Source organism: Phragmites australis, chromosome 20, assembly GCF_958298935.1.
Source record: "Phragmites australis chromosome 20, lpPhrAust1.1, whole genome shotgun sequence".
Taxonomy (NCBI): Eukaryota; Viridiplantae; Streptophyta; class Magnoliopsida; order Poales; family Poaceae; genus Phragmites; species Phragmites australis.
The window spans coordinates 4,388,878-4,401,144 of record NC_084940.1 but is presented as its reverse complement, the minus strand read 5'-3'; the positions used below and the strand labels follow the sequence as shown (position 1 = coordinate 4,401,144).

The window sequence follows — 12,267 nt, the reverse complement described above, 5'->3', positions numbered from 1 at the left end:
CACATGGACATCTAGTCCACACACTCGCTCATTAAGACACACATACCCAGAGTTTAATCAAGAAGGTTACTACTTTCACATATCCATGACCGTGGACACGACTATTCAAATAGTTTTACACTCTGCAGAGGTTGTACATTGTATCCACGTGATATACTCAGCCCGCATCTGTTGCGAGCGGAGGAGCGAATCATACCGAGACATTTGAATCACTTTCTTGCCAAGTTTTTCTACGAGATACTCTAAGTACCAATGATCTTGTACTGAATGCCAGGCCTCTTTTTAAGTCGTTGGCCGGTTCTTGAAACATTCAAATAGAGGGACAGATGGTCATTTGACCCCTCGCTGCTCCCCAGCCTCCTAGTATGATGCTCAACCTAGTCCGATGAAAGAAAAGTCAAGTCCCGCCTATAAATAATGCATGGTTGTATTGAGGTGGCTAAGCATGATGGTGCAATGACTCGGTTCTTAAGTGGCTGGGCCAGACATGTTCATTTGCAATGAATACCACCAGGTAACTCAAGCCCTCAAGAGTATCCTCTCCGGAGGACCACTCTACCTGCTCGCACCAAAACTATTTTCACCCATTTTTACGCATCACCCTCCATATCCCACACAACATCAAGGATTTCACAACTATCATGGAAGTCACAACTATCAAGGATTCATGGTATATGAGTTAACATTAATAACAGTAAATTATTATCTCTGAAGAGATATATTTTAAAAGTGACGTCTTTGAGGAGACGTATTCAATCCTAAGCATGCTAGATATCAAGGCGTCGTCTAAAGTTAATATAGATAATGACAGGGAAATCCTAAGGTGATATGTATTCTGGATGATAATATTTAAGGCATGGCAAGTGTTTGATAGGAGTAACTACTATAAGTAGTTTGTAAAAGCGCAATACATAGCACATGCGATAATAAGTTAAGTTTTAGTTGATCATGTAGATTATCTGATAACATAGGTTCAATATTATCAAGGGGATATGACTTGCCTTCACGAATGTCAATTCGTGATTGGTCTTGTCTTTCGAGTCTCCCGGCTTATTCATCATCGGACCTTGCATTTGGTTCCTTCCTCGCGTTATTGCTTAGAACCTTGACTTTGAGCCTACGTAGATTAATGATGAAAAACGCACAACAACTAAGCAAAAGAACATCATAACAAAACCAAAGAACACCAAAGCGAAGGAAGATTGACTGGGAAAACAACGAAAGCTAACCTAGTGAAAAGACTAACAACAATACTTGGCTACGCGAAACTGATATACAGAGACTAGCAAGATTATCTAGTGAAGGTAAGTCAAGTTGTTAACCTAGTTGTTTCATTAACTTAAGAGGGAATCTAATCAAGTGATTTACAGTAAGACGTAAGTTATACCCTTGCTCAAATAGTGCATAGCAATTAAAAACATTCATGAACGGAGACGTCTTAAAAATACTCTGGCATCTTTAAGGCCTAGCCTACGTGTCGGAGTGGTATGGACCCACCGACATCTTGAAGGCATAGCCTCCGTGCCGGCGTGTCTAGCATCTTTAAGACCTAGCTTACGTGCTGGAGTGGTATGGACCCACTGTTATCTTCAAGGCATAGGCTCTGTGCCGCCGCAGACATGGACCCTCTAGCATCTTTAAGGTCTAGCCTACATGCCGGAGTGGTATGGAACACCGACATTGTTGTGAGGAACCGTCCAAATAGTATTCTAATTAATCATCAGGAGGATCATTATTCATAATCACAACCTCGACGATTAACCAGAATACCATTCCGGTAGTCCCGGCACGTGCCTTCCAACTCAAATATCACAACACAGTTTAATAGAGAGCAAGTAATTAAGCTGTATTACAATACTTAAACATGCAGCTGCTTCCACAATTTACAACAAAAGAGGAACAACAACAACTATGCAGTGGAAGATAAACCTATACAACAAAAGAGTATGGAGCCGTATGCCCTTAGGCTCCATACCAAAAGCATCGGAGTTCGGAGTAGAAGTTGCTACTCCTGCCCGCCACCCTGATCGGCAGGCACAAAGTAGCTGAACACTGCCTCTTCCTCGCCAACCTGCGAATCTGAAAGCAACTTAAGGGCAGCACCCCTTAGTACGAAGGTACTAGAAAGTCTTACACAGTATGAGTATATATATTCTCGACTCCAAGGATCATGCATTTAAAGCTATAGCAAGGATTAAGACATGTTTATGTTCATTAAGCGGTAAGCAACCTAGACTCTGGGTGTAAGCAACTGACTTAACCAACCACCGACTCAAACCCTGCCAACCAACTGATCAGAACAGATATATGAACAACAAGTGTATAAAAGCAAACCATTCCCACCAAACCACCAACCACACACCGACCAAACCACCCCAATCCAACCATGCCACAACCCACATCGAAACTCTATGACCAAAACATGGTCGCTCGGTGGAGATAAGCGATAGCGATGCTCATGACCGAGAGCGCGGCAGTTCGAACTGATTATACACCCTGCAGGGGATACTCCTGGACCCACACGACACAGGGACCATACGGCTTGTGCCACCCGCTAAGATGCACACAAGGGGGTACCCGTGACAACCTTTCCCAACCAGGCCCAACCATGTGGATCAACCATAGCTCGGCACGGCGGTATTAGAACTACTCCCCGAGCAAACTAATACCGCTAAAAGCCCAGACTCAAACCGGACTCACACCGTCTATGACGAGGCCCACATGACCACGTCTGCGAAGGTAATCAGCTCGCCTACCATTATATCAGCATGTGGTGAGTAAGGTAAGTGCTAAAGCCGACTACATCGACGATCGGTGCTTAACCGGTACAAGCGGTCTACGGTATCCGGGTTCCCTCCCCGAACTGCCTGAGGACTCCTCGTGAGCAGATGACACCCCGAACACTGCCCACACCTCGACTCAACTCACCACTCACCAAACCAACTCATCATCAACACAACCATAAGTGTGAACAAGTAATAAGCCCTAGGCTCGCGACAACGGTGGACGCCGTCGTCGACTTCTACCGGAAAGCCTAAGTACCACTAAGCATAGCGAACTATAATTAGACCTCGACGACACCACTAGGCTCCAAGGAATAACACATGACACGCGACCGAAATGGGAGAATGCATCGGCATAGGTTCTACCCAACTCGGTACCCGACACATACAATGTATACATAAGCGTAGATAACATATTAGATTTTGAATTGACACGGTGCAATATGATAGATGCTTGCCTTGCTGCCCTGGATCAGAAAGGTGGGGCGCCTCACGATCGCCCACGGCCTCCGGGATCGACGGATCGGCGTTCACTATAGAGATCAACGCGTGCAATGTAATGAGCATATATGAAATACGACCATATAAGAAAAATATGCTCCACAATACATGACAATATTTTTCCTAGATCGCACTGTCCAAAACAAGAGTTTTCCAACTGGTCTCACAACTTTTGAACATGGCATTGACTATTTGTGCTTTAACTAAGCTGAAATACATTTAATTAATAAATAAATTCTCAGAACGTATTTAATGAGTTTCAACATTTTTAACATGTAGTTCATGTACATACGAAGCCAACGCAACTAGTCTCATAAAGTTTGGAGTTCGTACGAATTAACTATGAATTTTACAAGCTACCAGCTTCAAAAAAAACTTGATAACCGTCCTGCGACCAATGCTACAGCGCTCGGGGGTACGGATGAACAGTACCCGAAGTGTTCAGGATGAACAGTGCTCGAGTGCTGGGGGGGTGAACAGTGCCCTGGGTGCTACAGTACTCGAGACGAACAGTATCCGAAGTGCTCGGGTGAACAGTACTCGGGTACCGGGGATAAACAGTATCCGGAGTGCTGGGTGAACAGTAGCCGGAGTGCTACAGTGCTTCAAGCCTCGTGCAGCTCTAGAACCGTAGCCATTACGAGGGAAAAAACTGGGCTAAACTAACCTGGGAGTCTCTCTAGACCAAAAGTAAAAATACCTAGGAGGGTGTACAGAGTCTAGACTTTGCTCAACCGCCTAGCAACATGATTCCTAACTCAAATCCACATAAATCCTCATTTGTTCCCAGACTGAAGAACTTTAAGAATTTTGCAACCCTAGTTCCAGATTCAAGATCTATCCAACCAAAATGAGCATACTTGCTATGGGAGCCTAGCAGACTCACCCAATGTCCTTTGCTGAGGTTGGTGACCGCCAGTTGAAGGAGGAAACGACGGAAAATGGCTTGGAGAAGAGAGGAAAAACTGCTGCTTCCTTGCTTCTCCCAAAGAACACCAAACAAGTTCAGAATCAGCTCGAATTCCTTCGGGGAAACTGAAAATGAATTGGATGGACGAGTAGTCTTTGAGCTGGTGGTCACGTGAGTACCACATACGTACCTTGATCTTGCTCCCAGAGGTAGGGATCCAAAGGGGAAAAAAGGGAGCCTAAGAGAGAGAGTGAGAGACAGCCAACTCCAACTTGCTTCCTCAAAAAGCCTTATCTGGTGGAGTGGGTGAGTAGTACGTATGGGCAAGTTGAGAGGAGAGAGAGAGTGTTGTTGCCCACCTATAGAGAGATATTTTCCACCCAAGTGGGCCCCATTTACCTAGAGGAAAAGTCCAGACTTGCTTCTAGCTCCTTTATTTCTCTTAGTTTCCTTCTCCCACCTCATTGATTCAAAGTGAGGTGCTCCAGTGACCCAAACTGGAACATGAAGCTGAAATTGCATGTTTTAGGATTAAAACACACAATTACGGATTTCGGGACGTGACAATCGTGAAGGCATAGCCTCTGTGCCAGCGTGGATATGGACCCTCTGTCATCTTTAAGGCATTGTCTACGTGTCAGAGTGGTATGAATCCATCGGCATCTTGAAGGCATAGCCTCCATGTCGGCGTGGACATGAACCCTTCGGTATATTTAAGGTGTTGCCTACGTGCCGGAGTGATATGAACCCACTGGCATCATGAAGGCATTGCCTCCGTGCTGGTGTGGACATGAACCCTCTGGCATCTTTAAGGTATTGCCTATGTGCCAGAGCGGTATGGACCCACCGACTTCTTGAAGGTATAGCCTCCATACCGACGAGGATATGGACCCTCCATCATCTTTTAAGGCCTAGCCTATGTGCCGAAGAGGTGTGAAGCCTCCCCACGTGAGAGAGGTATGGACCCTCTGGCTACAAGTATAAGAGGTATGGACCCCTGGCATATTGAAAGCATAGCCTCTGCACCGGAGAGGTCGCATCGAACCACTAGCCAGCGAAGAGTTTAGCTCCTCACACCCAATGCAACTAAGCACCCTTAAAAAATCGCACCCTCTGACCGCTAGCAGCCGCAGAATGCTAGGGGATCGGGATAGGGGAGACAAAAGAAGCGTTGATGCGACCAAAATTATAAGGTAAAAGGTGAAGTCAGCAAAGTACAATGTTATTCATACATCATACATACTTACATACATATACACATACATTCATACATACTTACTTACATGTATACATACATACATACGTACATGAACATATACTCACATGTGTTATAACCGTCCTAGGAGCTTCCGTACCCTTACTAAAGCCATGACAATAGCGCTAATAGAACACGCCCTCCGCTCACTAACAACCGAAAAGCGCGAGGGGGCCGGGAAGTCAAGAAGCCAAAAGGCTTGATCGATCTTGAACATGTTGCAGAGTTTCACTAGCTCTAAAAGACTTGATCGATCCTGCACAGGACTGGTGCAAGAATCGAGATCGACCCCGTCTCCGACTACAGCCACGGGGGGCTCCGGATGGCCCATCCTCTGATGAGCCCACCGCGTCCATGGCTGAGGGGGTGGCGGACTGCCCCCCTCAGCCTCGTCATCAGCTCCACCTTCGGCTATCGCTAGGGGGTAGCAGACTGCCCCCATCGACTGAATCATCGACTTCGTCTCCGGTTTCCACCATCGGGGGCTCCGGATGGCGCGGCCTCCGTCACCCACATCGTCGACTCCATCTTCGGTTCACACCATCAGGCTCCGGATGGCCCAGCCTCCATCGAGCCTCGCTGTGTCCACCGCTGAGGGGGTAGCAAGCTGGCCTCATCGGCCGCGTTGTCGACTCCGTCTCTGGCTTCCGCCGTTGGGGGCTCCAGATGGCTCGCCTCTATCACCCACATCATCGACTTCGTCTCCAGCTAAATGTTGCCAGGTTCCAGACGACCCTGCCTTCGTCTAGCCTCACCGCATCCACCGCTGAGGGGGTAGCAGACTGCCCCCAGCCACTTCGTCGACTTTGCCTCCGACTTTCGCCGCCAGGGGCTCCACCTCCATCAAGCCTTTTCACGTCCACCGTGAAGGGGTAGCAGACTGCCCTCCTCGACCGCGTCGTCGACTCCTTCTCCGGTTTCCACCGCCGGGGGCTCCGGACGGCTCCACGTCCCTTGCTGCGAGGGTAGAAAACTGCCCCCATCTGTCGCGTTGTCGACTCCATCTCTAGCTTCCACCGCCGGGGGCTCCGGACGGCTCTTCCTCCATCACCCCCTTAGCCTCGCCGACGACTCCACCTCCGGCATCCACAACTATAGCGGGCTGCTCAGCCTCGTTAGCGACTCCGCCTTCAACTTTTGCTATTGGGGGTTCCAGACGGCTCTGCCTCTGTCACGCCCCTCAGCCCCGCCTTTGACTTCGTCTCTAGATTCACTGCGATGCTCTGGCCGGTCTTGCCTCTGTCAAGCATCGTCACAGAGCCCCGGACCTGGTCACCTCCATCTAACCTCGCCGTCACCGCTAGCGGCCATCACTGAAAGGTTCTATAAGGATGGGAAACTGTTCAGGATATCCTGACTCTGAGATAGGGCTAGAGTTAGTTCTTTGATTTATCCGCTCGCCCCTCAGTACCTTGAAGCTAGCGAATGAGGGGTACTGTTGGTAGAACGTCCTAACCTAAAAAAACGACACACTATGATATTATTATAGATATCATAATATCTCAGTTACAACGTGATGTTTAAAAGGATAAAATAACAAAAATAACATATACATATAATTATAATATAATATCTTAAAGATAAAATAACTTATACATATAATTATAATATAATATCTTAAAGATAAGCCGGTAGAGACAGGACCGATCCACGAGCAGCTGTCCCTGTCATGCGTGGGAGCCGCTGTCCCTGCCACGCGTGGGACCCACGACCGCCTTTGTACTTCTCGTAGCCAATTTGCTCGCCGTTTCGATCGCTCTCGCGGGTGCGACTTGGGCAGGCCGTATGTGGCCTCCAGAAGCAGAGTAGCAGACGGGCGAACCGGACCTCTCGTGGCCAGCATAATTGCACCGGCCAACGTCGACTGCGACCGGCCAAGACGTCCTCTCGCAGCGAGCTGTCGCAAACCTCGGCTCACAACATCCCATGATCCCATCGATCATTTGATTTACGTGTTATACCGTGCATTCTTATTGTGTTCTAGGCTCCTAGCTCATGTCAAAGCTATGAGATAATTTCAGCGAGTCTACGTGGCATCTACAGCGCTTACATGCACCGAAGGCTGGGAGAAGGCGAGAAGCTACTATATGCAACAGATGGAACGTTCTTAGCGATTTTTTCTTCAGAACCTCACGCCAGACGGCTGGACACAATGCCTGAGAACTGCACTACGACGTGCCAGGATAAGACGCCGTGGACCCGTGGTTGTGACTATTTGAACGACTCTGCCTGTGAGCTTGTGGCAAGAAGGCGGGACAGCAATGAGCAAAGAGACAAAGGGCTCACCAATCTTTCGGACAGAACGTACCGTATTCAGTCAACATAAAGATCGTGGCAGAGAATTTGGAACCTTCCAGTACTTCAGTGCCGCCTCTCTCAAGAACACGAAGGAATCGAAAGATACATCGGCTGGAATCGACTGCCAAGAGAGGAACACGAAGGAAACGAAAGATACCTACGTTGGAATTGACTGCCAAGAAAGAGAAACGGCGCCTGCTTCCATTTGACGTCATGCAGTAGGCAAGCAACCCGTTGGCTGGAGTCAGCAACTTGCTTGCGGCGTGCATGAATCTCCAAGGTAGGAGTAGTGAACAAGTCAAGCTTCTTCTAACGTGTACAAGGCTACAAACCTACGAGCAGTACAAACTAATCAACTCGAGCAACGTTAGCACTTGATATTTCCAAGGCAGCAACCGCGAGCCGTTACGCTACGCAACATAGGAGGGCTTTCGTACGGCGTGAGATTATCTCCGATCGTATTCTCATCTCGTTTCCTTCCCGAATTCTCTCTCTCTCCGTTTTTATTTCTTTTATTTTTTTTATCTCTAACAGTTTATTTTTAATAGATTTATGAAGAGAAATGAGAAAATCTTATCCTAAAAAGAATGATCTTAAAATTCTTTTGTGACGAGAATTATAAAAAAAAATCGTTAAAACATTAAAGAAAACAAAAATTTCTTCATAAATGTATTTTGATCCCTGACGAAAATTTTTTAGAGATAACACGCTGGCAAGCAACCAATAACAGCCTGCCACGACCAGGAAACATAACGTATCAAGCCACGGCACGATCGACGAACTCAACCCCGTCAAGAGCAGATGCGTTTTGACCCAGTCGGTCAGAGAAAAAGCTGCTCGCTCGTGTCAGACCGGGGAGCAGCTTCGAAATCCGCTGGTTCTCCTCGAGTGGGGTCGCGCATGGATGGACTACGTGAAACGCAGCGCTCTGCCCCGCGGCCGGGCGCGCGGTTGCATCTCCGTGAGGCGCCACCCGCGCGCGAGACGTCAAAGCAAATCTCTTTCCCAACACAGTGCTCCCCCGCCGCGCGTGCGGTTGCATCTCAGGGAGGCGCCGCCTGCATCCGCCCGAGTGCGACGCGCCGCCTGCACCTGCCGTGGCTGCATTCGGCGCATTTGATGAACCAAGCCAACCTCCTCCCGCCGCTCGCCCAATCGCTCGCCCGATCCAGATCGGCCCCGCCGCAACCGATCGCCGTTCTTGTCGGGGCCCGGAAATCTCAACGTACGGCACGTCGTAGCGTGCATAGAGATACGGAAAAGTCCGTGCCACGCCGTGGATCGATCTGCTCGTCGTCGCGGCCGCGCGCTGGCTGGTCGCCCCGTGCACCAACCGCAGTCAGCTCTTCGGGTTTTCAAGGGCCGGGTCAGAAGCTAGCGGACACGTCGGCGTGGTGAAGAGTCTTATCCGGTTTGTGAGTGGGGCCGTGCTTATCTGTACGCCAAATGTGCACCGGATTGTTAATGTTCACTTGGTGGTGGCTTGGTAGCCAGGAAAAGAAGCTCAGATCACGCAAATGAAGCAGTTAGATATTATCTGACGTGGCACTTCGATGTGACGCGTCACAACTGAGAACGTTCCACTTGGGCCAGCTATTGTTTTCTCTCATCTCTCTCTCTATTTTCTAGCATTTTTTTGACAGGAGTTTTCTAGCCATTTTGCCTACGTGTAAATGGCCAGATGGACTCAAAATCGTAATACGTACGTTTTGTTTTTCAATAGTTCTGTGTTCCGCGCCTATAAAGCAGACAAGCCTTTTGGACACCGCACTTCAAGAAGCAATCGAACGTGACAGCTGCAAAGCATAAGCACGGTTTTGTTACTGCGATTCCGTAGGCCATGGATCCGCGACGCGCCTGCTGGGAGAGCTCGTCGGAGGACGTCACGAGGCCGCTGCTGCCAGTGCAGGAGGACGGGCCGACGGGACGCTCCTGCTCCCCGCTCAAGTCAGTTCTCGCCAACAAGTACCTGGCGGTGGCGTCCGGGCCGCTGGCGTGCGCGGTGATCTGCACCCTCGGGGACCTCGGCGGGCACCCCGCGGCGCGCAACATGCTCGGCGTGCTGGCCTGGGTGTTCCTCTGGTGGATCACGGATGCCGTGCCGCTCGCCGTCGCGTCCATGGCGCCGCTGTTCCTCTTCCCCCTGTTCGGCATCGCCTCTTCCGACGCCGTCGCCAAGGCCTACATGGAGGACGTCATCTCCCTCGTCCTCGGCAGCTTCATCCTCGCGCTCGCCATCGAGCACTATAGCATCCACCGCCGCCTCGCTCTCAACGTACGTGCGCACGCGCGCGATCGAACCTTTCAAACTAAGAACGCGTCAAAACCGTGAAAAAAAACTAACGTTATGCAGCTCGTTCCGACGCGCAGATCACGTCGCTGTTCTGCGGTGACCCGGTGAAGCCACACCTGCTGCTCCTTGGCATCTGCGGCACGACCATGTTCATCAGCATGTGGATCCACAATGCGCCGTCCACCGTCATGATGCTGCCGGTGGCGACGGGGATCCTTCAGCGGTTCCCGCGCGACGAATTGGAGGGCGTCGCCAACGCACGGGAGGTCCAGCGGTTCTCCAAGGCGTTGGTGCTCGGCGTCGTGTACGCGTCGACGATCGGCGGGATGGCGACGTTGACGGGCACGGGCGCGAACATCATCCTTGTAGGTATGTGGTCCACGTACTTCCCGGAGCAGGACCCCATCACCTTCAGCAAGTGGATGTCCTTCGGGCTCCCCATGGCGCTTGTCCTGTTCATGGCGCTCTGGGCCACGCTCTGCCTCATGTACTGCTCCAAGAACACCGGGAGGGCGCTCTCTGCCTACCTGGACCGGAGCCATCTCAGGAGGGAGCTCAGCTTGCTGGGTAGGTTACGCTTCTTCATCTTTTCTTTTTTCTTTAAAAAAAACAAAAATAACTTGAAGGCAATGGCTAGCATGTTCACTAACAATCTGGTCAATAGTTAGTGCTCTGCCTTCCTGAACCTGACAGTTACTGAAACCTAAGACTAGTTTTGGAGAGATATTTAACTATTTGGAGTGGCAAATAGTTTTGGAATACCCTGAAATGAACCACGTTTTGGCTTGAATTGTTTCTTTTACAGTTACTGAAACCTAAGAATAGTTCTTATGGGTGTTCTACTTTTCTGATGTACTCTCTATCTTGGTTTGTGACAGGCCCGATGTCATTTGCAGAGAAGATGATTTTGGCCGTGTTTGGGGTAAGTTGCGTTTGTGCTTTCTGTGCAAGTTCAGATTTTAGCCAGCTTGTATCTGAACCTAGAAACATCCTCTATGGCTTATGTAGCTAACAAAGCTCGATTGGTCAATGGCTAATTCCTGCAGGCTCTCATTGCCCTATGGATGACCAGGAGCCTGACAGACGACATCCCTGGGTGGGCAATCCTCTTCGACGGCAAAGTTGGGGATGGAACCGTCACTGTGAGTGCATACAGAATCCACATCGTTTGACTATTTTCCAGTGACAATTTGACGCGTGAGCTCACCGGAGAGCAACTTGCAAAACTGTACTTAGATCATGATGGCGACGCTGCTGTTCATCATCCCGAGCGGCAAGAACGACGGCGAGAGGCTCATGGACTGGGGCAAGTGCCGGAAGCTGCAGTGGAACATCATCCTGCTCCTCGGAGCGGGCTTCGCCATCGCCGACGGGTTCAAGGCGAGCGGCCTGACCGACATCCTCTCCGAGGGCCTGGGATTCCTGAAAGGCGCACCGGCTCTGGTCATCGCACCCGTGACCTGCATTTTTAGTGGCGTCATCACGGAGTTCACCTCCGACGACGCCACCACCACGCTGGTGCTGCCGCTGCTCGCCGAGCTGAGCAAGTCCATCGGCGTGCACCCGCTGCTGCTCATGATCCCCGGCACGGTCGGCGCGCAGCTGTCTTTCCTGCTGCCCACGGCGTCGCCGCCAAACGTCGTCGGGTTTGGCACCGGCTACATCTCCATCAAGGACATGGTGATTACCGGAATGCCACTGGGAGTCGTCGGCATTGCAGCTCTTACAATCCTACTGCCTACATTAGGTAATTAACTGGGAACTCCAGCACTACCAGAAATTCAGACAGTGTAGTCATTTAATCATTAGGTACTTATCCTTTTCCTCATCTGGCTGTGATGCAGGCTCCCTGGTTTTTGGCGTGGATAAGTTTTAGGAGCTCCCTGGTTTTTGGCGTGGATCATAAATTTTAGGGACGTGCACAAGACACAGATGTTGTGGAACGTTTCAGCCTGTAGACTGTAGGATGTCTAGAGATAGTCTAGAAGTACGTGTCCAAGCCGCACAGTTCGTCGGTGCCATTGTTGCGGCATTGCCCCATGAAGGATACGGGGTAGTATTCTTTGTTCCATTTTGGAGATAGGATAGAGATCTGTACCGATTGATTTCGTAAGAGATTTCGAACTTATCTCTGCTGTAATTTGAATCTATGCCAATCTACTATATTATTAATTGGAAGAAAAAAAGCCTCATCTTTCGTTCCTTAGAAATTACTACGTTAATCAGA

At 49.7% G+C, this 12,267-nt stretch overlaps 1 protein-coding gene across 1 annotated transcript; it reads left to right on the top strand.

Annotated features, from left to right (window-relative positions):
- The first annotated feature begins 9,502 nt into the window (after positions 1–9,502).
- LOC133902033 (tonoplast dicarboxylate transporter-like) lies at positions 9,503–12,168 on the top strand. Its single transcript, XM_062343605.1, has 6 exons — positions 9,503–10,022; positions 10,118–10,607; positions 10,919–10,962; positions 11,087–11,182; positions 11,277–11,787; positions 11,885–12,168. Exons 1-6 carry the CDS (start codon positions 9,588–9,590, stop codon positions 11,914–11,916), a joined length of 1,608 nt encoding a protein of 535 aa, XP_062199589.1. The 5' UTR covers positions 9,503–9,587; the 3' UTR covers positions 11,917–12,168.
- Positions 12,169–12,267: the final 99 nt, after the last annotated feature.

Excerpts from the sequence above, each read along its gene's own strand:
- LOC133902033 (XM_062343605.1), top strand. The coding sequence starts at position 9,588 with ATGGATCCGCGACGCGCCTGCTGGGAGAGCTCGTCGGAGGACGTCACG. Across the intron at positions 10,963-11,086 it reads TGATTTTGGCCGTGTTTGGG|GCTCTCATTGCCCTATGGAT; the intron begins GTAAGTTGCGTT and ends TAATTCCTGCAG. Across the intron at positions 11,183-11,276 it reads TTGGGGATGGAACCGTCACT|ATCATGATGGCGACGCTGCT; the intron begins GTGAGTGCATAC and ends AACTGTACTTAG.